The following is a 25,803-nucleotide window of genomic DNA, read 5'->3' on the forward strand; positions in this document are numbered from 1 at the left end:
GGTGCCTATATCTGGAGATATTAGTGAGTTCAGCTATCTACCATTGCTTGAACAGGGGCTATCACTCACAACCAATCAGGGGATTTTCTCTAACGTACATCTGTGGCAGAATAGGGACACTACACAACTGATCCATCAAGACCCATGTTTCTGTTTGAGTAGATACGGCGTTGATTATTGTTACTGTTGTCCGAGCAAAACACAACTCTCATTTTCCTGAATTCTGCTATGATCACAGCATGCATGTATGTCTATAGCATGGTTGTTGCTCTTAGAAAATGCCTACATAGGGTGTGAGTTTGTGCACATGTGCTGAGTAGAAGTTTTCACAGACCCTGCACTGTGTAGCCCTCCCCCCCCCTCGTTGTAGAGTGAGGGGTGGACCAGAGAAGCTGAGCCTCACTCTGAATCCACTCTCTCTGCCTGCAACATTCAACTCGGTCACCATGCCTGGGATTATATTTCTTCTGCAGTTTATAATGGCTGTCATCATGCTGCCTGCTCACATCCTTAATTATCTTGGCATTTGGGATTCATTTATTAGGAAATGTTTTCCATTTTTCATGAACATTTTCTCTGACATCTACCACAAATTCATGGAGGATCAGAAAAGAAGACTCTTTAGCAATATCTCTGACTTTTCGTGCGATTCCAAAGAGCTCAGGCTCCTAGAGCTTGGCTGTGGCACAGGTGCAAACTTCAAATTTTATCCCAGGGGCTGCAAAGTGACCTGCTTGGATATCAACCCGAACTTCCAAAAGTTCCTGAGCAAAAGCCAAGCAGAAAATGACCACCTGACCCACGAGCGCTTTTTGGTAGCATCTGCTGACAACATGACGCCTGTGGCTGATGGCTCTATGGATGTTGTTGCGTGTACGTCGCTGACTTGTTCTGTGCTTAACACACCAGCTGTACTGAAAGAGATCCAGAGAGTCCTCCGGCCGGTGAGTTGTGTACTACTTGTAACGTCCTTTTTATTTATTATATAAGCAATCAGTTTGTGTTCTTATAAAGTAGCTGAAAAAAAACTATTACAGTTTAAAAGCTGCATGATAGTGTTAAACCCTTAGGACACAGAGTAGTTCGGTACTTGAAAGGCTTGTTCCACCCCATCCAGAAGGACCTGTAAAGAAAAACATACGTACCTGTTCCTTGAGCTCTGTTCTGGCTCCCTGGCTGTCTTCACCAGATTTCCAGATTCCACGAATGCACAGACGGGGTTGTATGCACTGCTGCAGCCAATGACTGGCCTCAGCAGTGACATGTCTCCCAAGTAGCATGTGACCTAGTGGAAATACATCACTGCTGAGACCAGTCATTGGCTGAAGCAATGCAAGTGACCCCATCCATATAGATGCTAATAGATCACACCACCACTGGCTGGTGTTAAGATAAAAAAAAAAAAAACCTGGACAACTTATTTAAGGCTGGGTTTTTGCAAACTTGTCTATTCTAGCAACAGTACACTGGATTCTGCTTTACAGTTGTACCTTCAAAAATATAATTATACTAGCAGAAGGACCCGGCTTCGCACAGGTATATTTCATCTATATAATTTAATGTTTGTGTATGTCATTAAAAGATATCGACAGTATCCACTATAACAGTGACCTCCACAGTGCCCCATCTCGTTAACAGTGAATTCAACGTAACCCGCCCACTTAACAGTGACCTCTACAGCGCTCTGTTCCCTTAAAATGTGACCTCCACAACACCCCGCCCCCTTAACAGTGAGTTCCACAGCACCCCGCCCCTTAACACTGGCCTCCATAGCGGACCATCCCCTTAACTGTGACCTCCATAGTTCCCTGTCCCCTAGTTTCTAAAATGGGGTCACTTTTTTGGAGTTTCTACTCTAGGGGTGCATCAGGGGGGCTTCAAATGGGGCATGGTGTCAAAAAAACAGTCCAGCAAAATCTGCCTTCCAAAAAACGTATGGCATTCTTTTCTTTCTGCGCCCTGCCGTGTGCCCGTACAGAGGTTTACGACCACATATGGGGTGTTTCTGTAAACTACAGAATCAGAGCCATAAATATTGTTTTGTTTGTCTGTTAACCCTTGCATTGTAACTGGAAAAAAATTATTAAAATGTAAAATCTGCCAAAAAAGTGAAATTTTGAAATTGTATCTCTATTTTCCAATAATTCTTGTGGAACACCTAAAGGGTTAACAGCATTTGTAAAAATCAGTTTTGAATACCTTGAGGGATGTAGTTTCTTAGATGGGGCCACTTTTATCGAGTTTCTACTCTAGGTGCATCAGGGAGGCTTCAAATGGGACATGGTGTCAAAAAAACCAGTCCAGCAAAATCTGCCTTCCAAAAACCGCATGGCATTCCTTTCCTTCTGTACCCTGCCGTGTGCCCGTACAGTAGATTACGACCACATATGGGGTGTTTCTGTAAACTACAGAATCAGGGCCATAAATATTAAGTTTTCTTTGGATGTTAACCCTTGCTTTGTAAAAGTAAAAAAAAAATATTAAAATGGAAAATCTGCCAAAAAATTGAAATTTTTAAATTGTATCTCTATTTTCTATTAATTCTTGTGGAACACCTAAAGGGTTAACAAAGTTTGGAAAATCAGTTTGGAATACCTTGAGGGGTGTAGTTTCTAGAATGGGGTCATTTTTGGGTGGTTTTTATTATGTAAGCCTCGCAAAGTGACCTCAGACCTGAACTGGTCCTTAAAAAGTTGGTTTTTGAAAATGTCAAGATTTGCTTCTAAAGTCTTGTAACGTCCCCCAAAAATAAAATATCATTCCCAAAATGATCCTAACATGAAGTAGACATATGGGGAATGTAAAGTAATAACTATTTTTGTAGGTATTACTATGTATTATAGAAGTAGAGAAATTGAAACTTGGAAATTTGGTATTTTTTTATAAATAAAAATGCATTTTTTTTTACTCCATTTTGTCATGAAGTACAATATGTGACAAAAAAACATTCTCAGAATGGCCTGGATAAGTTAAAGCGTTTTAACCCCTTAAGGACTCGGCCCTATTTCACCTTACGGATTTTTTGCAAATCTGACCAGTGTCACTTTAAGTGCTGATAACTTTAAAACGCTTTGACTTATCCAGGCCATTATGAGATTGTTTTTTCGTCGCATATTGTACTTTATGACACTGGTAAAATGAAGTAAAAAAAATTCATTTTTATTTATAAAAAAATACCAAATTTGCCAAAATTTGTAAAAAAGTGTAAATTTCCAAGTTTCAATTTCTCTACTTCTACATATAATACATAGTAATACCTCCAAAAATAGTTATTACTTTACATTCCCCATATGTCTACTTCATGTTTGGATCATTTTGGGAATGATATTTTATTTTTTGGGGATGTTACAAGGCTTAGAAGTTTAGAAGCAAATCTTGAAATTTTTCTGAAATTTTCAAAAACCCAATTTTTAGGGACCAGTTCAGGTCTGAAGTCACTTTGCGAGGCTTACATAATAGAAACCAACCAAAAATGACACCATTCTAGAAACTACACCCCTCAAGGTATTCAAAACTGATTTTACAAACTTTGTTAACCCTTTAGGTGTTCCACAAGAATTAATGGAAAATAGAGATACAATTTCAAAATTTCACTTTTTTGGCAGATTTTCCATTTTATTATTTTTTTTCCAGCTACAAAGCAAGGGTTAACAGCCAAACCAAACTCAATATTTATGGCTCTGATTCTGTAGTTTACAGAAACATCCCATATGTGGTCGTAAACCTCTGTACGGGCACACGGCAGGGCGCAGAAGGAAAGGAATGCCATATGGTTTTTGGAAGGCAGATTTTGCTGGACTGGTTTTTTTGACACCATGTCCCATTTGAAGCCCCCCTGATGCACCCCTAAAGTAGAAACTCCAAAAAAGTGGCCCCATTTTAGAAACTACGGGATAGGGTGGCAGTATTGTTGGTACTAGTTTAGGGTACATATGATTTTTGGTTGCTCTATATTACACTTTTTGTGAGGCAAGATAACAAGAAATAGCTGTTTTGGCACCGTTTTATTTTTTGTTATTTACAACATTCATCTGACAGGTTAGATCATGTGATATTTTTATAGACCAGGTTGTCACGGATGCGGCGATACCTAATATGTATACTTTTTTTTTTATTTATGTAAGTTTTACACAATGATTTCTTTTTTTAAGCAAAAAAAATCATGATTTAGTGTCTCCATAGTCTGAGAGCCATAATTTTTTCAGTTTTTGGGCGATTATCTTGGGTAGGGCATGATTTTTGCGGGATGAGATGACGGTTTTATTGGCACTATTTTGGTGTGCGTGTGACTTTTTGATCGCTTGCTATTACACTTTTTGTGATGTAAGGTGACAAAAAATGGTTTATTTAGCACAGTTTATATTTTTTATTTTTTACGGTGTTCATCTGAGGGGTTAGGTCATGTGATATTTTTATAGATCCAGTCAATACAGACGCAGCGATACCTAATATGTATACTTTTTTTTATTTATGTAAGTTTTACACAATAATATAATTTTTGAAACCAAAAGAAAATTATGTTTTAGTGTCTCTATATTCTGAGCCATAGTTTTTTTTATTTTTTGGGCAATTGTCTCAGGTAGGGGCTCATTTTTTGCGGGATGAGGTGTCGGTTAGATTGGTACTATTTTGGTGGGCAAACGCCTTTTTTATCGCTTGCTGTTGTACTTTTTTTTTTTTTATGGTGTTCATCTGAGGGGTTAGGTCATGTGATATTTTTATAGAGCCGGTCGATACGGACGTGGCGATACCAAATATGTATACTTTTTTTTTTTTCCCCTATTTTTTACCAATTTTTTTTTAACTTTATTTGGGGAAAATGACGTTTTTGTTTATTTTTTCACTTGAAATGTTAACATTTTTTGTGGGGAAAACCTTTTTTTTTTAGCTTTTTTTTTTCACTTTATTTTTTGTCCCACTTTGGGACTTGAACTTTTGGGGGTCTAATCGTTTACAATGCATTTCAATACTTCTGTATTGGAATGCATTGGCTGTATGAGTAATACAGTGTGTATTACTCATACACACTGTATTACTCATACAGTGTGTATGAGTAATACACACTGTATTACTCATACAGTGTGTATTACTCATACACACTGTATGAGTAATACAGTGTGTATTACTCATACAGCTTCCGGCCTGTGAGATCCAGGGAGCTGGATCTCACAGGCTCGTCACCGGAAGGCAGCGCGATGCCTTTCTTAGACATCGCGCTGCCTTCCATGCCATCGGGTCCCCCCTACAGCCGCATGGGGACCCGATGGCACGCCTGATCGCCGCCGCAAACCGCAGGTCTGAATTGATACGGGGGGTCACATGAACCCCCCCGGCGTTGTGACAGGATGCCTCCTGTCACAATTAACCCCCACCGCGCCGCAATCTTTTTTTAAACTTAGGACGTACCGATACGTCCTGAGTCCTTAAGGACTCGGCAAACATGGCGTACCGGTATGTCCTAAGTCCCTAAGGGGTAAAAGTTATCACTTTATGAAAGTGACACTGGTCAGATTTGTAAAAAATGGCCTGGTCCTTAAAGTGAAAATGAGCCCGGTCAGGGTTAAAGGCATAATATCTTTTCTACTTCTGTGAACACAAAATATAACAGTTATATGACATCTAAACATGAAGTCGCTGTTAATAACTCTGCTTTTGTCTTTATCACACAAACATAAGAACTGTATTAAGGTTATTGGCAGGTCTAGCTGTATAAACACACAAGCTATATTAGCAACCTAGGACAGGTCTTAGCTGGCCAGCTACAGTTCTCTGGTTTCAGGGCTGAACCAGGATATATTGTAAACTTTTCTTTATTCTTTACTATACTATAGTAAAGAATAGTATTCTTTATACTTTACTATATACAGGTGGAGCATCAGAGCATTTCCTTGCTCCAATGCGTCTCCTTGCCTTGTCCTGCATTGCACAGCGCAAGTTCTGTTGGTTTACTTTGCTAGATGGAGATTTCCACCTAGCAGTGAGCCTAGTGATGTCACGGCACAGATGAGCGGTCTATAGCGCTGACGGAAGCTGTTCAGGGTTGAACCCCGATATAAGCTCTTCTTTATTCTTTTTACTATATATACGAGTGGAGCATCGGAGCATTTCCTTGCTCCGATGCTTCTTTCGTATATATATTAAAAAGAATAAAGAAGAGCTTTTATCGGGGTTCAACCCTGAATCCAGTGAACCCCTTTAAAAATTCCAGGTCCTAAAGCAGGACTTACCAAAGACCTTGGAAAACTACTCTTTGCTAGGGATACGTGCCCCCGGGAATGCCCCAGACCCGCCCAGAAACACACATTTGTGGGTGGGGGTTGTGTTAGCCCCACCTATTTCTCAGCTCAGTACAGCATGAATTGGCCAGGACTGTCTCTGAAAATCAGGAACAGTCCTGGCAAATTCGGGATAGTTGGCAGCCAGGTGTTATAGAAAATATTCATGTTTCGGTTCATTGGTTCTTTACTGCCACACAATGCTGTCCATTCTACTGCAGTAACTATAGTACTACAGCTTTCCTGACACATTGTAATGGTCAGTGCTGCCTGTCATAACAGGGAGACAGACACAGTACTAATATTTTATCATGGGGGAGCCCAGGGGTCGGATTCAAATTTTTAACAACTGGTTCCCTACTTAATGGTGGACACGCAGCATCACGACACATGTTTATATATACATACACCATATATATGCAACACACAAACACATAAATACACTACACACACCTACCACCCAGCTGAAGAGTTAAGTGGCGCACAAAGCAATGGAAGTGAACATCTCCAGCTGCCCTGCCGTTGCCGCCACAGCACCAGATTGGGACTCAGCCGGTAATATGGTTCTCCGATGTAATACACCCGGATCTGGAAAACTTAAGGGAACTTGCTGAATCCCATGCCTAGGGGAGCCTCTGGTAACCTATACCCCACTCCGAGATTAACCCCACTAGCAGAATGATTAGTAGCTACAGTCAGTGGTGTAACTAAAAAATGACTGGGCCCCACAGCAAATTTTTTTATGCAGTGCAAGGCAAGTGGAGCATCGGAGCAAGAAAATGCTTTGATGCTCCACTCGTACATGGTAAAGGAGTGAAGGGGAGTTTATATCTGGGGTCAGCTCTGAACCTGGAAAACCCCTTTAAGTATAAGTGCTGTTATCAAGAACTACCACCGAGCAGGATGCCAGTGGCCCAAGCAATAGGATAGGGTTTTTAAAGTGGTTTTACAGGATTAAAAAAAGGGATTGCTTCTATTCCCTTCCCTCCTTGAATCTTGATGATGGCCCATGAATGGTGTTGTAACTCACCCCCATGCATTTTACAATACCAGACACGGACCATGTTTTTTTAACTTTATTTGGGGAAAATGACGTTTTTGTTTATTTTTTTACTTGAAATGTTACATTTTTTGGGGGAAAAACTTTTTTTTTAAACTTTTTTTTTAAACTTTTTTTTTTGTCCCACTTTGGGACTTGAACTTTTGGGGGTCTAATCGTTTACAATGCATTTCAATACTTCTGTATTGGAATGCATTGGCTGTATGAGTAATACAGTGTGTATTACTCATACAGCTTCCGGCCTGTGAGATCCAGGGAGGTGGAACCCTAAACCCATGGCTTTATATTTTGCCACCATAAATATAACGAAGATACATACAGCAAGTGATCAATGCTGTCTAGGGACAGCTACCCTATGGCCTTGTGGGTCTAGGCAAAATAAAGGTTCCACTTAACCCCTTAAGGACTCAGCCCTATTTCACCTTAAGGACCAGGCCATTTTTTGCAAATCTGACCAGTGTCACTTTAAATGCTGATAACTTTAAAACGCTTTGACTTATCCAGGCCATTCTAAATTTGTTTTTTCGTCACATATTGTAATTCATGACACTGGTAAAATGAAGTAAAAAAAAAATCATTTTTATTTATAAAAAAATACTAAATTTACCAAAAATGTATAAAAAATTGCAAATTTCCAAGTTTCAATTTCTCTACTTCTATAATACATAGTAATACCTCAAAAAATCGTTATTACCTTACATTCCCCATATGTCTACTTCATTTTTGGATCATTTTGGGAATGATATTTTATTTTTTGGGGATGTTACAAGGCTTAGAAGTTTAGAAGCAAATCTTGAAATTTTTCTGAAATTTTCAAAAACCCAATTTTTAGGGACCAGTTCAGGTCTGAAGTCACTTTGCGAGGCTTACATAATAGAAACCACCCAAAAATTACCCCATTCTATAAACGACACCCCTCAAGGTATGCAAAACTGATTTTACAAACTTTGTTAACCCTTTAGGTGTTCCACAAGAATTAATGGAAAATAGAGATACAATTTCAAAATTTCACTTTTTTTGGCAGATTTTTCATTTTAATATTTTTTTTCTGGTTACAAAAGGGTTAACAGCCAAACCAAACTCAATATTTATGGCCCTGATTCTGTAGTTTACAGAAACACCCCATATGTGGTCGTAAACCTCTGTACGGGCACACGGCAGGGCGCAGAAGGAAAGGAATGCCATACGGTTTTTGGAAGGCAGATTTTGCTGGACTGTTTTTTTTGACACCATGTCCCATTTAAAGCCCCCCCTGATGCACCCCTAAAGTAGAAACTCCATAAAAGTGACCCCATCTAAGAAACTACACCCCTCAAGGTATTCAAAACGGATTTTACAAACGTCGTTAACCCTTTAGGTGTTCCACAAGAGTTATTGGCAAATGGAGATGAAATTTCAGAATTTAAATTTTTGGGCATATTTTCCATTTTAAGCAATTTTTCCCAGTAACAAAGCAAGGGTTAACAGCCAAACAAAACTCAATATTTATGGCCCTGATTCTTTAGTTTACAGAAACACCCCATATGTGGTCATAAACTGCTGTACGGGCACAAAGAAGGGCGCAGAAGGAAAGGAATGCCATACGGTTTTTGGAAGGCAGATTTTGCTGGACTGTTTTTTTTTACACCATGTCCCATTTGAAGTCCCCCTGATGCACCCCTAGAGTAGAAACTCCCAAAAAGTGGCCCCATTTTAGAAACTACGGGATAGGGTGGCAGTATTGTTGGTACTAGTTTAGGGTACATATGATTTTTGGTTGCTCTATATTGCACTTTTTGTGAGGCAAGATAACAAGAAATAGCTGTTTTGGCACCGTTTTTATTTTTTGTTATTTACAACATTCATCTGACAGGTTAGATCATGTGATATTTTTATAGACCAGGTTGTCACGGATGCGGCGATACCTAATATGTATACTTTTTTTTTTTTATGTAAGTTTTATACAATGATTTCATTTTGTTTCCATAGTCTGAGAGCCATAATTTTTTCAGTTTTTGGGCGATTACCTTGAGTAGGGTATGATTTTTGCAGGATGAGATGACGGTTTTATTGGCACTATTTTGGGGTGTGTGTGACTTTTTGATCGCTTGCTATTACACTTTTTGTGATGTAAGGTGACAAAAAATGGTTTATTTAGCATATTTTTTTTATGGTGTTCATCTGAGGGGTTAGGTCATGTGATATGTTTATAGAGCCGGTCGATACGGACGCGGCGATACCTAATATGTATACTTTTTTTTTCCTCCCTATTTTTTACCAATTTTTTTAAACTTTTTTTGGGGAAAATGACGTTTTTGTTTATTTTTACTTGAAACTTTTATTTTTTTGGGGGAAAACTTAATTTTTTCAACTTATTTTTTGTCCCACTTTGGGACTTGAACTTTTGGAGATATATTCCTTTACAATGCATTCCAATACTTCTGTAGAAGGCATCGCGCTGTCTTCTATGCCATCGGGTCCCCCCCTCAGCCGCATGGGGACCTGATGGCACCGCCGCCGCAGCAGGTAAAAGCCGCAAACCGCAGGTCTGAATTGACCTGCGGTTTGCGGCAATCGCCGACACGGCGGGGTCACGGGACCCCCCCGCGCGCATTTAGCCGAGGTGCCTGCTCAATGATTTGAGCAGGCACCGTGTTCCGATCACCGCCCGGCGGTGATCGGAACACCACAAGGACTCGGGGAACATGGCGTACCGATACATCATGTGTCCCTAAGGGGTTAAGCTGTACTAATTTGTTAAACTGAGGTATCAATTGGTCTCATGTTAGTATAAAACATCAGAATTGCTGCAATCCAAACCATCCACTGAAATGCTAGAGATGTAAATCTAGGTACTATTTCTCATATATGGCTTAAATGCATTTTCAAAACCCTTCTGGAACCTGATACAACCAATTACTGCCTGCTTTGCTTCAAATATTTGCTTAATTCCAGAATTGATTTATCTCCGCATCTTTAGGCCTAGTTCACATTTCAGTGATTTTAATCAGTTATTTCCAGGGACATCCTAAAATATTTAATGTGAAAATGGCTTAATGTAGCTTAATGTACCATAATGTGCCTAAACCTTAATCAATTGCCTTGAAACTTTGCACAACCAAAGTTCCAAGCCTCCCAAACCTATCCTGGACGTTTCATGGATTTTGGCTCCCCACAAGACAAATAAGTGACATTAAGCTTGTTTTTTGATAAGCTTAATGTGGCTTAACGTACAAAATACTCAGATGTTAACCGATTTCCCCCAAACTTCCTATCCTACAAAACTCTTTCTATGCCAACATATTCTGAAGATTTGGGGTCATTTGATAAAACATACCAAAAGTTATTCACATTAAACTATTCCTTTTTTACATTTAGCTTAATGTAAAAAGAGCTTAATGTACCATAATGTGCCTAAACCTCAATCAATTGCCTTGAAACTTTGTACAACCTTAGTTACCAGCTTCCCAAACCTATCCTGGAAGTTTCATGGATTTTGGCTACCCACAAGGCAAATGAGTGACATTAAGCTTGTTTTTTGCGGAGCTTAATGTGGCTTAGGATGTCTCCATTTTTTAGGTTCATTCTGAAATTTCACCCACAAGCCAAACTTTTTGTGAGTAGTGGATATTGAAGTAGTCCCTTTAGAGGAGGACACCATAAGAGTTCTGTATTACTGTGTATATGGATTTTTACCGTGTACTGCTAGGTACTGACTCTGACCCCATTTCACTTCCATAGGAATAATCTGTTGTGAGCTTAAGAATCAGGCACAGCAACAACCAAAAGTATAGCATTGTGCCTAGGGAGGCATGAAGGGGATACTTGCCCTCGTGGCGATGACAAATGACACCATTCATCCATACCAAGACCAAACCAAGGAGTTGTATGAAGTAGTAGTTGAGCATGCACGTTTACATTCTATACAACTCTATAGTGAATACATAAATAGCAGTGGCCAACAAATCCACATCCCCATTGGGACCCCAATCAGCCTAACATTAATCACCTGTGCTATAAAAAATCATACAGGGCTTATTATGGTCGCAGAATCATGCCATCCCTCCATTGTCCTATGCAGTAGATCCAAACCAGTAGTAGAAACCCAGGAAAATGTAAGGGATGGAGGTGGGGGGGAAGGTAAAGCCAGCAAGGAGCAGGAACTAGTGGGATTATACAAAATGTTGTGGAAATTTTATTATGCAGACATTTTATCTTAGGATGTGTGTGTGTTTTTATAGATTGTCATCTGTCTCCCTGTGTCGGATTTAGCCAAAGAACGCTCTAGCAGAGGGTACTTGGGTTGAATCGGGACCAGTGGTAAAACCGTCAGTATGAAAACCTTCTCATGGGCTTGGAGACGTGTTCTCAGTGTGTAGGGGGGCGTTTGCCGGTTTGTAAGCACTAAGTGCAATCCACTGGGCTGTGGGCCGGGGGAGACTGATGTGTTCAGCAGAGCAGTGTTTTGTTGGCAGATGTATGGACGCCGGCTAGGGCCCCCGCGCAAGACGCGGATTTATTGGCTTGGCATGAATGCATTTGTTAAGAGAACAATATATGAAAGGAACGTGCGTTTGTTGTCTCTAGTGCGCCTGATCAGCAGCTGGAGATAATGACGTTATTCTGTAGATAAACATGCATGAGGATCATAGTAACGTTATCTGGCATTGATCACTGAGCAAGGCTGGATAAAGTTGGCTCCAGTGGTTATTGTATACATGTGTTTGTGAGCTGGCTATGTTCTCATCTTCCTATGTCATCACTTCCTGTATGTCATCACTTCCTGTATGTCATCACTTCCTGCATCATTGTTATGGGCCAGCCCTTTTTACACCTTTTGTGAGTAAATAAAAGAATCAGACTGGGCAGGGAGGAGAAGTGCTCAGCAAGAATTCAATCAAGATGGTAACACCTGTGTCTGCCTCTGACTGTGGTTGATGGAAAAGAGATTTACCTATTTCTTTACACAAAGTTTTATGCGAGCAGATTACAACTATTAATATTTCCATAACAAAAATAATCCAGAAATTGGTGGAAGAATCGGTTACTGAAGGTAATTAAATTGATTGTCCATTCAACAGATATGCGGACCTTATGGACTGGGAACAGGCATCAAGAGAGCTTGTCCCACCACTCATATTGCTGCACATAAACAAGTCTGTACATGGCTTACTATAGAGATTGGATGGCTGCATCTGATACATACGAACATTGTAATTGGTAAATTTTGGCCATGTAAGCCCCATACCCAGGAATGCCCCCAAACCTACCTGGGGATGCTCATTTATGGGCTGCACTTACATAAACATCCAAATTTCAGCCTAGGACAGCCCGAATTTGCTGGAACTGTCAATGGAGAAAGAGAAACCATAAAAGGAAGTAATACCTAACACTTTGAATATTTAAAATGAATAATTTTATTAGTTAAATAAAAAAAATATAACAATAACTTATCAGCATAAGAACAACTGGGGCTACTTTCACACATGCGGTACAGCCTTCTGACAGGCTGTTCCGGCATAGAAAGCCAGGAATCGACTGGTCAAAAAAAAAAAAATCGCTGCATGCATTGTTTTTTTTCCGGCTGAAGCCTGGCATATTTGCTGCGTAGCAGCCAGATCTCCACTCGAACCCATTATAGTTAATGGCGCTGGCGGACATTCTGGTACCATCCAGCAATGCTGCATCCAGCCTGCCGGATGCCTTACCATATATGTGAAATTAGCCTAAGATGGAAATGCCCACACATGACACAGGAAATGTCTGGACTTAAAGCCATATGAACTACTGTTAAAATGATTACATGTTTATTTCTTATTATAGGGTGGAGCTTTCTACTTCATGGAACACGTGGCTGACCCAGATGAATCCAGCTGGATTAGTTTTTTTCAGAAAGTCCTGAATCCCTCCTGGAAGTTGATTTTTGCTGGATGTAGCATAAGAAAGACCACATGGAAAGACCTGGAGAATGCAAAGTTCTCTGTCTTGAACCTGCGCCACATAACTGGCCCCTTACCTTTGAATGTCGTTATTCCTCATATTATTGGATATGCTGTGAAATAAATACATTGACACCATTTTACAGATAAACTCAAAGTTTCGTTATTCAGCATATGTTGTATTTTGTTTCCAAGAGTATTACGCAGCTGAAATAAAAAGTAAGTGAACCCTTTGGAATAAGCTGAAATTCAGCATTGATTAAAGGGCATCTGTCAGCAGATTTGTTCCTATGAAACTGACTGACCTGTTACATAGTTGTAAGCCGTGTACCGGGGTGGGCTCCCCAGAATACAGCGAAGTCACAGACAAGGAAAGCGACACTGACACCAGCTGTATATGCAAGAATATAAACTTTACTTTGGAAACAGTATTAACACAAGTACAAACAGTATAAGTAATACCCCAGGCCCACAGTCACCGTCCCTGTCCGAGGGACAGGCCTAGCCCGTTGGCGTACACAGCAGAGCCTACAAGTCGTACTGTGCCGCTTTAGAGGACACACCTAACCGGTGGCAGACGCATCAGAGCCTGCAAGTCAATTACTGCGCTGCAGTCCAGTACAGTAAGGCCTAACAAGGCTATAACCCTATCTAACTAGCTAATACAAGGCCTAGGCTAGTCTCTGTTACTTTAGGCGCCAAACAGTAAAGTACAATTGGTAATCAGGTGTACTGACCTGCGTCCGTTCTGGGCCCTAGGATGCCGCTTACCCGGGATGGCCACCAAGCTCACAGCAACCGTGCGGCCTTGCTTGATGATAAGGTTTTCTTCCCATACACTGGAACTGGTCTTCCTGGGACAACCTCTCTTTCAAATAGCTGGATCCAGACAGGGGACAGCAGATACTCTCCTTCCTTTGAGTGTGCGAATGCGCATGCGTGGGCCGGCTCTGACCGAAATCTCGCGTCTCGCGAGATGACGCATGGATGCGTCCAGGAGGAATGAATCGACCGTGGCAGGACGCATCCCTGCGTTAGGCGGTCGGGAAGCAGTTAAAGGTGTAATCCAAGACTATATCCCCCCATATGCAAGGCCCCTCACAATGAATATACTTACCTGGTTCCCTGCTCCTGGTCCCCGCACTGCCACTGCTGCTTCTCCCCGTGCATGGATGAAAACATCAGTATTGTGATTTATAGTGGTGTTGTCTCACTAGTAGCGGTGGTACAGTGTAATTACCACTGCTCACCCAGTTCATTGGAATGGGAAGAGTTATTGCAATTACTCTGCTCTGCTGCTTCATGCAACATAATGCCCTTCAATTTTTAAGCCAAATTATCACATGCACAGACAGCTCTACCACCACAAACAGCTTATCCACAGTGGGTGCCAGGAACTGAATCCATGGAAATTTTATATAATGATCCATCCTGAGGATAGGTCATCAATATCCTGACACGGTTGGTATATTATACTCTCAACCCTCATAAAAAGATAAGAGACAAATTTTGAATACCTGAAAAAAATTTATTACATAATACAAACCCCATCCCCACAAAGAAAATGATTTTCAAAACTAGACAATAAAATATTTTACTGGGAAAAGAGAGGCTGCGATGCACCTTTGGTCTAAGTGTTTGGGACCTGGGAATAATTTGGCTTGATGATCTAGAGAACTTCATTCTGTGTTGCACATTTTCCACATATCTAACCACTTCCACAGTCTCCTGCGGCAAGGAGACTCTGTAGCATGGACGTTTGTGGACAATTCCCCCTATGCAAAGCCATCAACTCCCTACTTTATTATTGAAAAGGTTAACTTGCACCGTAATTTATGCTGTTTTTTGCACTTATACTGCTTTATATTGTTGAACTGCATTTTATATATTTATTTTACTATATCCTGTTCATTCGCACATTTCTTGCGCTACGCTGTGGAAAGGGTTAATGCACAGCCAGTTAATAATGGGAGACTTTGGGTCTTTCTACCTATGCACTGAGAAGCTGCATACACCTATAAAAGAACTACCAGACCGCATGGAATCAGTACTATATTTTATTAGACAAAATCAATAAAATGAATTACAATAAAACAAGTGCAGGGAAAAAGCGACATCAACCAGAGGGGCCCCAAAGTAAAAGAATCCACAGCACTCGCCAATCAGGGGAAAAAAATCTGGTTGTTTTATTCAAACAGCAGCATAATCACTGCGACGTTTCGACCATGATTGGTCTTTCTCAAGCAGTGTGATCATAGTATAATATTGTGCCTTAAATAGTGTAACATAGTAACATAGTAACATAGTAACATAGTACATAAGGCCGAAAAAAGACATTTGTCCATCCAGTTCGGCCTGTCATCCTGCAAGTTGATCCAGAGGAAGGCAAAAAAAACAAACCCTGTGAGGTAGAAGCCAATTTTCCTCACTTTAGGGGAATAAAATATTCCTTCCCGACTCCAATCAGGCAATCAGAATAACTCCCTGGATCAACGACCCCTCTCTAGTAGCTATAGCCTGTAATATTATTACGCTCCAGAAATACATCCAGGCCCCTTTTTAATTATTTTATTGTACTCACTATCACCACCTCCTCAGGCAGAGAGCTCCATAGTCTCACTGCTCTTACCGTAAAGAATCCTCTTCTATGTTTGTGTACAAACCTTCTTTCCTCCAGACGCAGAGGATGTCCCCTCGTCACAGTCCTGGGGATAAATAGATGATGGGATAGATCTCTGTACTGACCCCTGATATATTTATACATAGTAATTAGATCTCCCCTCAGTCGTCTTTTTTCTAAAGTGAATAACCCTAATTTTGATAATCTTTCAGGGTACTGTAGTTGCCCCATTCCAATTATTACTTTAGTTGCCCACCTCTGGACCCTCTCCAGCTCTGCTATGTCTGCCTTGTTCACAGGAGCCCAGAACTGTACACAGTACTCCATGTGTGGTCTGACTAATGATTTGTAAAGTGGTAGGAATATGTTCTCATCACGGGCATCTATGCAGCTGCCTGACACTGGTTTTTGCAGCTTAGTTTGCGGTTTATTAAAATTCCTAGGTCCTTTTCCATGTCAGTGTTACTGAGTGTTTTACCATTTAGTATGTACAGGTGACTTGCATTATTCCTTCCCATGTGCATAACTTTACATTTGTCAGTGTTAAGCCTCATCTGCCACTTATCTGCTCAGGCCTCCAATCTATCCAGATCCCTCTGTAGTAGTATATTGTCCTCTTCAGTGTTAATTACTTTACACAGTTTAGTGTCATCTGCTATAATTTATATTTTACTATGCAAGCCTTCTACAAGATCATTAATAAATATATTGAAGAGAATAGGGCCCAATACTGACCCCTGAGGAACCCCACTAGTGACAGTGACCCAATCTGAGTGTGTACCACTAATAACCACCCTCTGTTTTTTATCATTGAGCCAGTTACTTACCCACATAGAGACGTTTTCTCCCAGTCCGAGCATTCTCATTTTATATACTAACCTTTTATGTGGTACAGTGTCAAATGCTTTGGAGAAGTCCAGATATACAACATCCATTGATTCGCCGCTGTCAAGTCTAGAACTTACCTCCTCATAGAAACTGATTAAATTAGTTTGGCATGACCGATCCCTCATGAAGCCATGCTGATATGGCGTTATTTGCTTATTTCTGTTGAGATGCTCTAACATAGCATCTCTCAGAAAACCTTCAAACAGTTTACCCACAACAGATGTTAAACTTACAGGCCTATAGTTTCCAGGCTCTGTTTTTGGACCCTTTTTGAATGTTGGCACCACATTTGCTATGCGCCAATCCTGTGGGACATTCCCTGTCAGTATAGAGTCTGCAAATATCAGAAATAAGGGTCTGGCTATGACATTACTTAATTCCCTTAGGATACGGGGGTGTATGCCATCTGGTCCTGGCAATTTGTCTATTTTAATCTTTTTAAGTCGCTGTGTTGTGGTAGTCCCTATCACCTCCCCCAAAGTGGGAGTATCACACCAAAAGTATCCATATTACATATCTTATGAAATGGACAGTATTCTCATATATAAAAATAACATAAATTCATGCACTTATGTTAAGTGTGCAGCATTTCTGTGAGGTCCTGCGCTATACATGGAGAATTCAGGTGCCAAATCCCGGCATGTCCCTGCTCCGACAGCGCATGCGCCGTCCCTCTCACGTGTCGCTCAGCAGCCAATGGAAAAAAAAGGGAGGTCACGGGTATTGCCGTCGTCAGCTGTTGTCAGGGGGAGGAAGCAATCTCCCAGGAAACTGAGATACTTCCCACCCGAGGCATCCAGCTAAGGAGAGCTCCACCGACAGACTTCACATACTATAGAGACATAAATAAACCAGACCTCTCTCTAATTCCAGTGGCTAAATAATATTGGAATATTTATATTAGAATATTTATATTAATGAATACGGCTTACCAGACACCCCATATGGGCAACTACATCGGGGGAGAGAACATTAACTGTTTATGTATAGGTAAATGGCACAAGGTTGCTTGTATACACACAAGGGGAACACAATCGGCTAGTGTCGGCGTTGAGGCGGCTACTAGTCATGTCATGAGTCCCCCCACTGCCTCGGTCTCCACAGGATCATGGTCAGCATTTGGATGACCATCGGTCCTTTATAGGAGTACCGAGGTGACCATTCACACTTCCCCTTTTCATATAGTGTTGACAGCCCATTAGACTGGGCATGGCCACACTACATCCAAGCACGGGATAAAAGGGGTCATGTGAAATGACCATCCAGTTCCCAGGGTTAAGAACCATGGACCCCAATCATGCAAACCAGCCCCTTAGGCCAACCTAAAGAAAAGACTCCCCCCTAGTTTGTCTATAACGAGTGCTGGCCATTCCAAATAGGAATAATTGAGGGATCGGTTCATGGTAGTCCCGGTGGGCGCATATGGAAGAGTTGACAAGCCAGGAAAAAAGTAAAAAAATGGGCCTCACAGTGGATGCTGCCTGTGGGAAAGAAAAGGGGGTGAATCAGTGATGTGCAAAACTTAAAAACAATCACAAACAAACCAGTTGTTGGGCGCTATACTTATATTATAAAACTATGTAGTTTATCTAAACAGTAAGGGTTCAGCAAAAAACAGAGTAGGGGAATAAATCACATGGAGAAACAGATCACATAATTACTCAATTAAATTGTTAATAAGGCACTACAACTTAATCTTGGATTAAAAGCGCCATAGACGCCTGTTCAGGCCATTTTACTCCCTGGAAAAAGTCTAAGGCGTACCAATACACCTTAGACTTTTCCCTGTCATTCATCAGCGCAGTGAGCGCTGTGCATGGCAAGGGCAGCGCAGCAATGCTGCTGCTGCCTAAAACAACCAATGACAAAGCTCCTTACAGTAATGGCACACCGCTCTGAAGTAAGGAAGGAGGCGCACGCGATCGTCACTGGCGGGGTAAGTGGCCTTGTTGTAGCGCCTTGTTTTAACTTGTTCAGCCTCACATGCTGTATGAGCCTAACCCGGCTATGAACACATATGGATATGTGAGCTATAGCGGTGCTCGTCCTCGGTGTGCGCCCTGTCAGGGACCAGCCCTGCTAGTAGTAACTTTCGGTAATGTTCGCACAGGTTACCCATAAGTGACGGCCGGCAGCATGGTGAGTGTTTTGTCACCAACAACGTTTCAATTTCCCGCGCTTATCTGTAGTGTACAGCTCCTAATGTGCAGGCAGTCTGCGTCATGAGGACTGAGGAGTACAGTACAGCTGTTACCCATAGCAACCGGAGACGGCCTGTTCTGTAATTAGAGGAAGCAGCCACAGTCTGTTCATAAGTCATAACCTCTTCAGCCACATTACCCCCAGAACAGTGCCAGAGACATGTTACCCCCAGAACAACTAGCCATATTAGGTCCTGAAACAGCGCTGCCAGCCATATTAACCCAAGACTAGTGCAAGCCACAGCAATGACCTCTCCACCACTGCTACCAGTAAAGTCAGGGCGTATCTACTATCAAGTAACCATGGGGCAGCACATCACCGTGTCAAAAGTATGCACTTTTGAACTAAGTTTTCCCAGTTATAGTCTATGATTATGTCAAGTCATACTTTCTATAAGTTTTTTTCTGTTTACAAACATATCTGTTTGATGTACAGCAAAAATGCGATCTCAACAGCCCCTGACTAAAGCAAAGGTTTAATGCATATGATGTCACAGATCAGGGCACAAGTGATGTAATAATGGCATGACAGGGTTTTTGCACAGTGATGTCACCGTGCAGGGATAGTACACCTAGCCCCCAATGTCCCCAAGTGGTCCTCAGCTCAGCCTGTAATGCGTCTTTTTAGTGTACAAAAAAAATAATCACCTCATCCACTTGCACTTAGAGGAGCGACTGCTCTGTGTGTGCAAGTGGATGAAGTAATTTATTAACCCCTAAAAGGCCATATTGTCCTTTAGCATCCGTTAGATCTTAGATGGGTAGTACTCTGAGTTAAAACTTTCTACTAATCACTGATGTGACGTCACTTTGTTAGATCACCACCAAGCCACCTACCAAATCACCTATCCTGTCTGCCTGTCACCAGACCACCCTGTGTTCCCTTTCGGAGTGCCACTGCTACCTGCCACCAGCTCACCCTTTCAGCTCACCCTATCTGCTGCCACCACTGCTACCCGCTGCCACCCTGTCATCTTCCATTCCAGTGTGCACTGCCGTCCACTGCCACTAGTGCTACCAGTAGCTAATAGCCAGAGTTCTACCCACTGCTGCTTTCAGCTCACCACCCCGTGGTTTGGCCGCCTTCCACTTCTACAGTGCTGCTGCCTGAAGCATCACCTTCCTTCACCTACTGCTGCCGCCTGCCAGGTTAGTGAACGGTCAATTGGGGTGTATAGCATAATGTGAGTACCCCACCCTATCACTAATGCCACTTTGTGGTTGGTTTTGTTTTTCCTACTGCTGCCCGCCACCTGTGGTCCTGCCTTGTGTTCCACTTCCAGAGTGGGGACGTGGTGTAGTACTCAGTTAGATAGAAGTTTTGCCTGATAGCACTTTTTATGTATTTTTTTTATATGTAATGGATTCCAGTTCCACAAAAAAAAACCAACAAGTGAACTTGTTCAAATATTTTAACAAGAGTGCAGGCAACACCCAAGTTTCCCACTTAAAGAGGACCTTTCACTAGAATAGAAATTCTAAACTAAGCATACAGACATGGAGAGCGGCGCCCAGGGATCTCCTTGCACTTACTGTTATGCCTGGGCGCCGCTCCGTTCACCCAGTATAGACTCCGGTAGCTTCATGTTCGGCTCCACCCAGTGGAACCTGCCGGCGTCTCCTTCTCCCAGGCTGTAGCGCTGGCCAATCGCAGCGCTCAGCTCATAGCCTGAGAGAAAAAAAACCTCTCAGGCTATGAGCTGAGCGCTGCGATTGGCCAGTGCTACAGCATGGGAGAAGGAGACGCCGGCAGGTTCCACTGGGTGGAGCCGAACATATGAAGATACCGGAGGCTATACCGGGAGAACGGAGCGGCGCCCGGAGATAACAGTAAGTGCAGGGAGATCCCTGGGCGCTGCTCTCCATGTCTGTATACTTAGTTTAGATTTTCTATTCTAGTGAAAGGTCCTCTTTAAATGGAAATAGTGAAAAGAATGAGGATACAGAGCAAGATAGCTCTCATCATGATGATAATTCTAGTAATGCCTTACTGTTACATGATGATAATGTCATTGATTCATTAGCTGAAGATGATACCACCAGCAGCTGTAGCAGTACACTGGCAAAACAATTTCTGGTGGCATGCAATGAAGTAACTCCTGGAGAAATGGCAGTATTCAAGACTTTATACAATGGCAAAAGAAGAAATGCCTCAATCAAAATTCAAACCTCTAATGACATTAATAAAATCATTAGGAAATAATGATATCAAAGAAAAGCACATTAATCTGCATCATAATACTCTTAGGCCTCTTTCACACGGGCGTTGCGGGAAAAGGTGCGGGTGCGTTGCGTTGCAAAACATTGTAATGCGTTTTGCACTCGCGTGAGAAAAATCGGCATGTTTGGTACCCAAACCCGAACTTCTTTGCAGAAGTTCGGGTTTGGGTTAGGTGCTGGGTAGATTGTATTATTTTCCCTTATAACATGGTTATAAGGAAAAATAATAGCACTCTTAATACAGAATGCATAGTACAATTGGGCTGGAGGGGTAAAAAAAAAAATAATTTTTTTTTTAACTCACCTTAATCCACTTCTCTTCTGTCTTCTTTTTTGCTGTGTGCAGGAAAAGAACCTGTGGTGGCCTGCGTTGCGTGATAAACGCACAATATAGAGCATACTGCGATTTTCACGCAACGCATGAAAATCACCGCTCATGTGCACAGCCCCATAGAAATGAATGGCTCAGGATTCAGTGCGGGTGCAATGCGTTCACCTCACGCATTGCACCCGTGCGGAATACTCGCCCGTGTGAAAGGAGTATTTTTACTCTTCCAGAAAAAACTTTGCGTGACCTCTGGGTGGGGCACAGGTCTTCTTAAAAACTGCAGGTGACTAATAGCGATGTCCTTTCTTTTAAACCTGCAGACTTCCCGCCACAGCAGGCTTCAACCAATCAGCTGATGGACTTCTTCCCGCTGCTGGACAGCTGACCAATTAACAGTAACGGCTGACCCCAGGACACCTGTCACTGGGCAGAAGAGGGATCCAAACCAGCTGGAACCAGATTTCATCTCAGTTAAGTCCTATAAACACAACACAAAAAAAGGTGGGGGGGGGGGGGGGCAAGGAGACACAAAAAACACACCACCACCGGTGTCACGGGGTTCCGAAGGTGCACTCGGTCCCCCATTGCCCGCAGAACTGTTGCTTAGCTTTTGGAATGAGGTTCTGTGTTTGACCTCATTCCCAGGGCGGCTTTACTAGCTGGGTGGCTCCCTGCTCCTAGTCTGCCTTGAGCGCCGAGCTGATCACTCGGTGCTCGACTGGTTGGTCTGTCGGTCATGTGACGCTGGCCACGTCACATGACCCTCACTCCCCACTATAAATACAGGCAGCCTGCTGGCTACAGGTTGCCTGTTAATTTCTAGGTTCCTGGCTATCTGTTGGACTGCTGAATACTTACCTGATCCTGTTCCTTGACCATCCTTTTGCCTAATCCTCCTGTACTGCGCATCCGTCCTGGTATTGTGACCTCGGCTCCCACCTGACTACTCTCTTAGGACTCCTCTTGTACTTCTCTGCTCTCCTGGTATTTGACCCCGGCTTCTCCTGACCATTCTTTGCTTAATCCTTTGTACTTTGTAGCTTTCCTGGTATTGACTCGGTCCGTTCACGTCCTGTTGTTTGTCTGTCTGTCATCCCTGCACTTATTCCAAGTTAGGGATTGCCGTCCAGTTGTCCCCTGTCATTAGGACTCGCGAGGCAAGTAGGCAGGGCCAGGGGTAAGGGTGGAGCGCAGTGGTCACTTCCCTCCCCCCCTGTGTGTGTGTGTACGTGACCGTAACAGATTAACAGGCCCAATAACCACTGGATTATGAATCCTCTGGTGACCCTGACTGACTATGTCGCTAATCAGACGCAGATGGTGCAGGAGTTAGGGGAAAAACTCAGCTCTTTTGAGTTAGGGCAAGGCTCTTCCACTCCTCAGGCCTCCAGTCCGCATTTTGAGCCCCAGATTAAGCTCCCAGAAACCTTTTCTGGAGACCGGAAGAAGTTTCTCTCTTTTAAGGAGAGTTGCAAACTTTACTTCCGTTTGCGCCCCGTGTCCTCTGGGCCCGAGAGTCAACGCATGGGCATTATCATTTCCCGATTACAGGGTGATCCCCAGGACTGGGCGTTCTCTTTACCTGCTGGGCCAGTTGTTTATATTCTGTGGAGGGGTTCTTTCAGGCCCTAGGTACCCTCTATGATGAACCAGACAGGGCTCTAGTAGCCGAGACGGCTCTAAAGGCACTGGTTCAGGGCAATTTACCAGCGGAGGATTATTGCACCCAATTCAGAAGGTGGTGTGTCCCCTTAGGATGGAACGAACCAGCCCTGAAGAGTCAGTTCAGGTCAGGTCTGTCTGATAAATTACAGGATCTTCTGGTCAGTTATCAACTTCCAGAGACCTTAGAGGAGATGATGACCCTTGTTGTCCGACTTGACCGACGGGTTAGAGAGAGACGACAGGAACAACAGTTCTCTTCCCAGATGGTGGTCCAGCCAGAGGCCTATCCCAGAGACAATGGTGAGGTTTGTCCACCGAGGAACCCATGCAGGTTGGCATGACCCGAGGGAATCTTCGCCGCAGACGCGGAGAATGCTTTTACTGTGGAGATTCTGACCATTGGATCAACCAGTGTCCTAAGAAGGTCCTCTGTCAAGTCTCCTAAGGCAAGGCAACCTAAAGACCAGGTACACACTGAATTTTCTAAATGTAAGCTTTCGGTACCCATTACGATTTCTCTGGGAGTAGATAAATGGCCGGGTAAGGCCTTTATTGATTCTGGCTCAGCGGCTAGCTTTATTGACTCTGAGTATGCTGTTAGATTGGGTATTCCTATGTTTGCCTTACCAACTCCTATCCATGTCATGGCTATTGATGCTACTCCTCTTATTGGTGGTACGGTGAGCTTATGTACCTCGGAGATTTCTCTAACCGTGGGTGTGTGCCACTCAGAGAGATGTTCGCTTCTAGTCCTGGAGAACCTACCTGCTGAGGTGGTACTAGGGTTGCCTTGGCTCCGACTACATAACCCCACCATAGATTGGTCCAATGGGGAGTTGGTGAGATGGGGGCCTAAGTGTGACTCGTGCCTGTCCGTGTTACAGGCTGGGGTCTCAGTAAAGTCTGATACTTTACCCTCTGTTGTTAGAGAATATTCTGATGTATTCTCATCACCAACCCCGGAGGTTCTACCCCCCCATAGACCTTATGATTGTACCATAGAGCTAGTAGAGGGGGCCAAGTTTCCTAAAGGACGAATTTATAATCTTTCTATGCCCGAACGCAAGGCCATGGAAGATTATATTAAGGAGAACCTTGGTAAAGGGCATATTAGACCTTCTGTCTCTCCTATGGGGGCGGGGTTTTTCTTCGTTAAGAAAAAAGATGGTGGTCTTAGGCCATGTATCGATTACCGGAGATTAAATAAAATCACTGTCCAGAATAGGTACTCCCTCCCATTGATTCCGGATTTATTTAACCAGGTCCTGGGGGCAACCTGGTTTTCCAAAATTGACCTGAAAGGGGCATACAATCTAATCCGAATCAAGGAGGGAGACGAATGGAAGACGGCGTTCAATACTCCGGTAGGACACTTTGAATATCAGGTGATGCCTTTTGGACTCAGCAATGCCCCAGCTGTGTTCCAAAACTTCATGAATGACATTCTTAGGGAGTTCTTAGGTAAATTTGTTATTGTCTATCTTGACGACATTTTGATATTCTCTCCTGACTTCGAATCCCATGTGTCTCATGTTAGACAAGTATTAGAGGTGTTGAGGGAGAATCAGCTATCCGCTAAACAAGAGAAATGTGTCTTTGGTGTGCAGGAGATTCTGTTTCTAGGGCATGTTCTGACTCCTCACGCCTTCAAGATGGATCCTGGTAAGGTACTAGCAATTAAGGAATGGGTAAGACCTTCATCCTTAAACGCCTTACAACGGTTCTTAGGTTTCGCCAATTACTATCGTAAATTTATTATGAATTTTTCCGTAATTGCTAAACCGTTGACCGACCTTACTAAGAAAGGGGCGGATTTGGAGAATTGGTCTACTGAGGCCATTTCTTCATTTGAAAAATTAAAAAAGGCATTCAGTAGCGCTCCCATTCTGATCCAGCCTGATCAGGAGAAACCTTTTATTGTGGAGGTGGATGCGTCCGAGGACGGCGCAGGAGCAGTCCTTTCACAAGGTCCTGCTAGCCTCACTAATCTGAGACCATGTGCCTTCTTCTCCAGGAAATTCTCTCCCACGGAGAGAAACTACGACATAGGGAATAGGGAGCTGCTGGCCATTAAATGGGCATTTGAGGAGTGGAGGCATTTTCTGGAGGGGGCAAGGCATTGTGTAACTGTTGTCACTGACCATAAAAACCTTATGTTTCTCGAGTCTGCTAAGAGGTTGAATCCCCGTCAAGCCAGATGGGCTCTGTTTTTTACTCGTTTTGATTTTTCCATCACGTTCAGGCCGGGAAGTAAAAATGTGAAGGCGGACTCATTATCTCGGAGCTTCCAGGCTTTTCAACCTACTGAGGTACCACCTGAATCCATCCTACCAGCAAAAATCTTCTTAGCAGCTCTTACCCAGGATATCTCGGCTCGCATTAGGTCGGAACAACATCTGGCACCGGTATCCACCCCAACAGATAAGTTGTTTGTTCCCGTACAATTTCGTCTCCAGCTGTTGGGTGAGTGTCACGATTCTGCCTTTTGTGGACATCCGGGTGTTGAGGGCACTAAGGATCTGGTTTCTAGATCTTATTGGTGGCCCACTCTAACTAGGGATGTCAAGTCCTATGTGTCAGCCTGTGAGGTTTGTGCCAGGTCCAAGACACCTAGGACTCGCCCTGCTG

At 42.8% G+C, this 25,803-nt stretch overlaps 1 protein-coding gene and 1 long non-coding RNA gene across 2 annotated transcripts in view; one reads left to right on the forward strand and one right to left on the reverse strand.

Moving 5' to 3' along the window:
- Positions 1-396: 396 nt before the first annotated feature.
- LOC120996152 (methyltransferase-like protein 7A) lies at positions 397-13,396 on the forward strand. Its single transcript, XM_040425904.1, has 2 exons — positions 397-944; positions 13,138-13,396. The coding sequence occupies exons 1-2, from the start codon at positions 447-449 to the stop codon at positions 13,375-13,377; spliced, it is 738 nt and encodes a 245-aa protein (XP_040281838.1). The 5' UTR covers positions 397-446; the 3' UTR covers positions 13,378-13,396.
- Positions 13,397-21,758: 8,362 nt separating this feature from the next.
- Positions 21,759-25,803, reverse strand: part of LOC120996154 — a 44,147-nt gene continuing 40,102 nt past the window's right edge. Inside the window, exon 3 of the long non-coding RNA XR_005777735.1 lies at positions 21,759-21,988. This is a non-coding gene — a long non-coding RNA (uncharacterized LOC120996154). The remainder of the gene's footprint in view (positions 21,989-25,803) is intronic.

The sequence above is a fragment of the Bufo bufo genome, chromosome 3 (genome assembly GCF_905171765.1).
Source record: "Bufo bufo chromosome 3, aBufBuf1.1, whole genome shotgun sequence".
NCBI classification, from domain to species: domain Eukaryota; kingdom Metazoa; phylum Chordata; class Amphibia; order Anura; family Bufonidae; genus Bufo; species Bufo bufo.

Excerpts from the sequence above, each read along its gene's own strand:
- LOC120996152 (XM_040425904.1), top strand. The coding sequence starts at position 447 with ATGCCTGGGATTATATTTCTTCTGCAGTTTATAATGGCTGTCATCATG. Across the intron at positions 945-13,137 it reads TCCAGAGAGTCCTCCGGCCG|GGTGGAGCTTTCTACTTCAT; the intron begins GTGAGTTGTGTA and ends TTCTTATTATAG.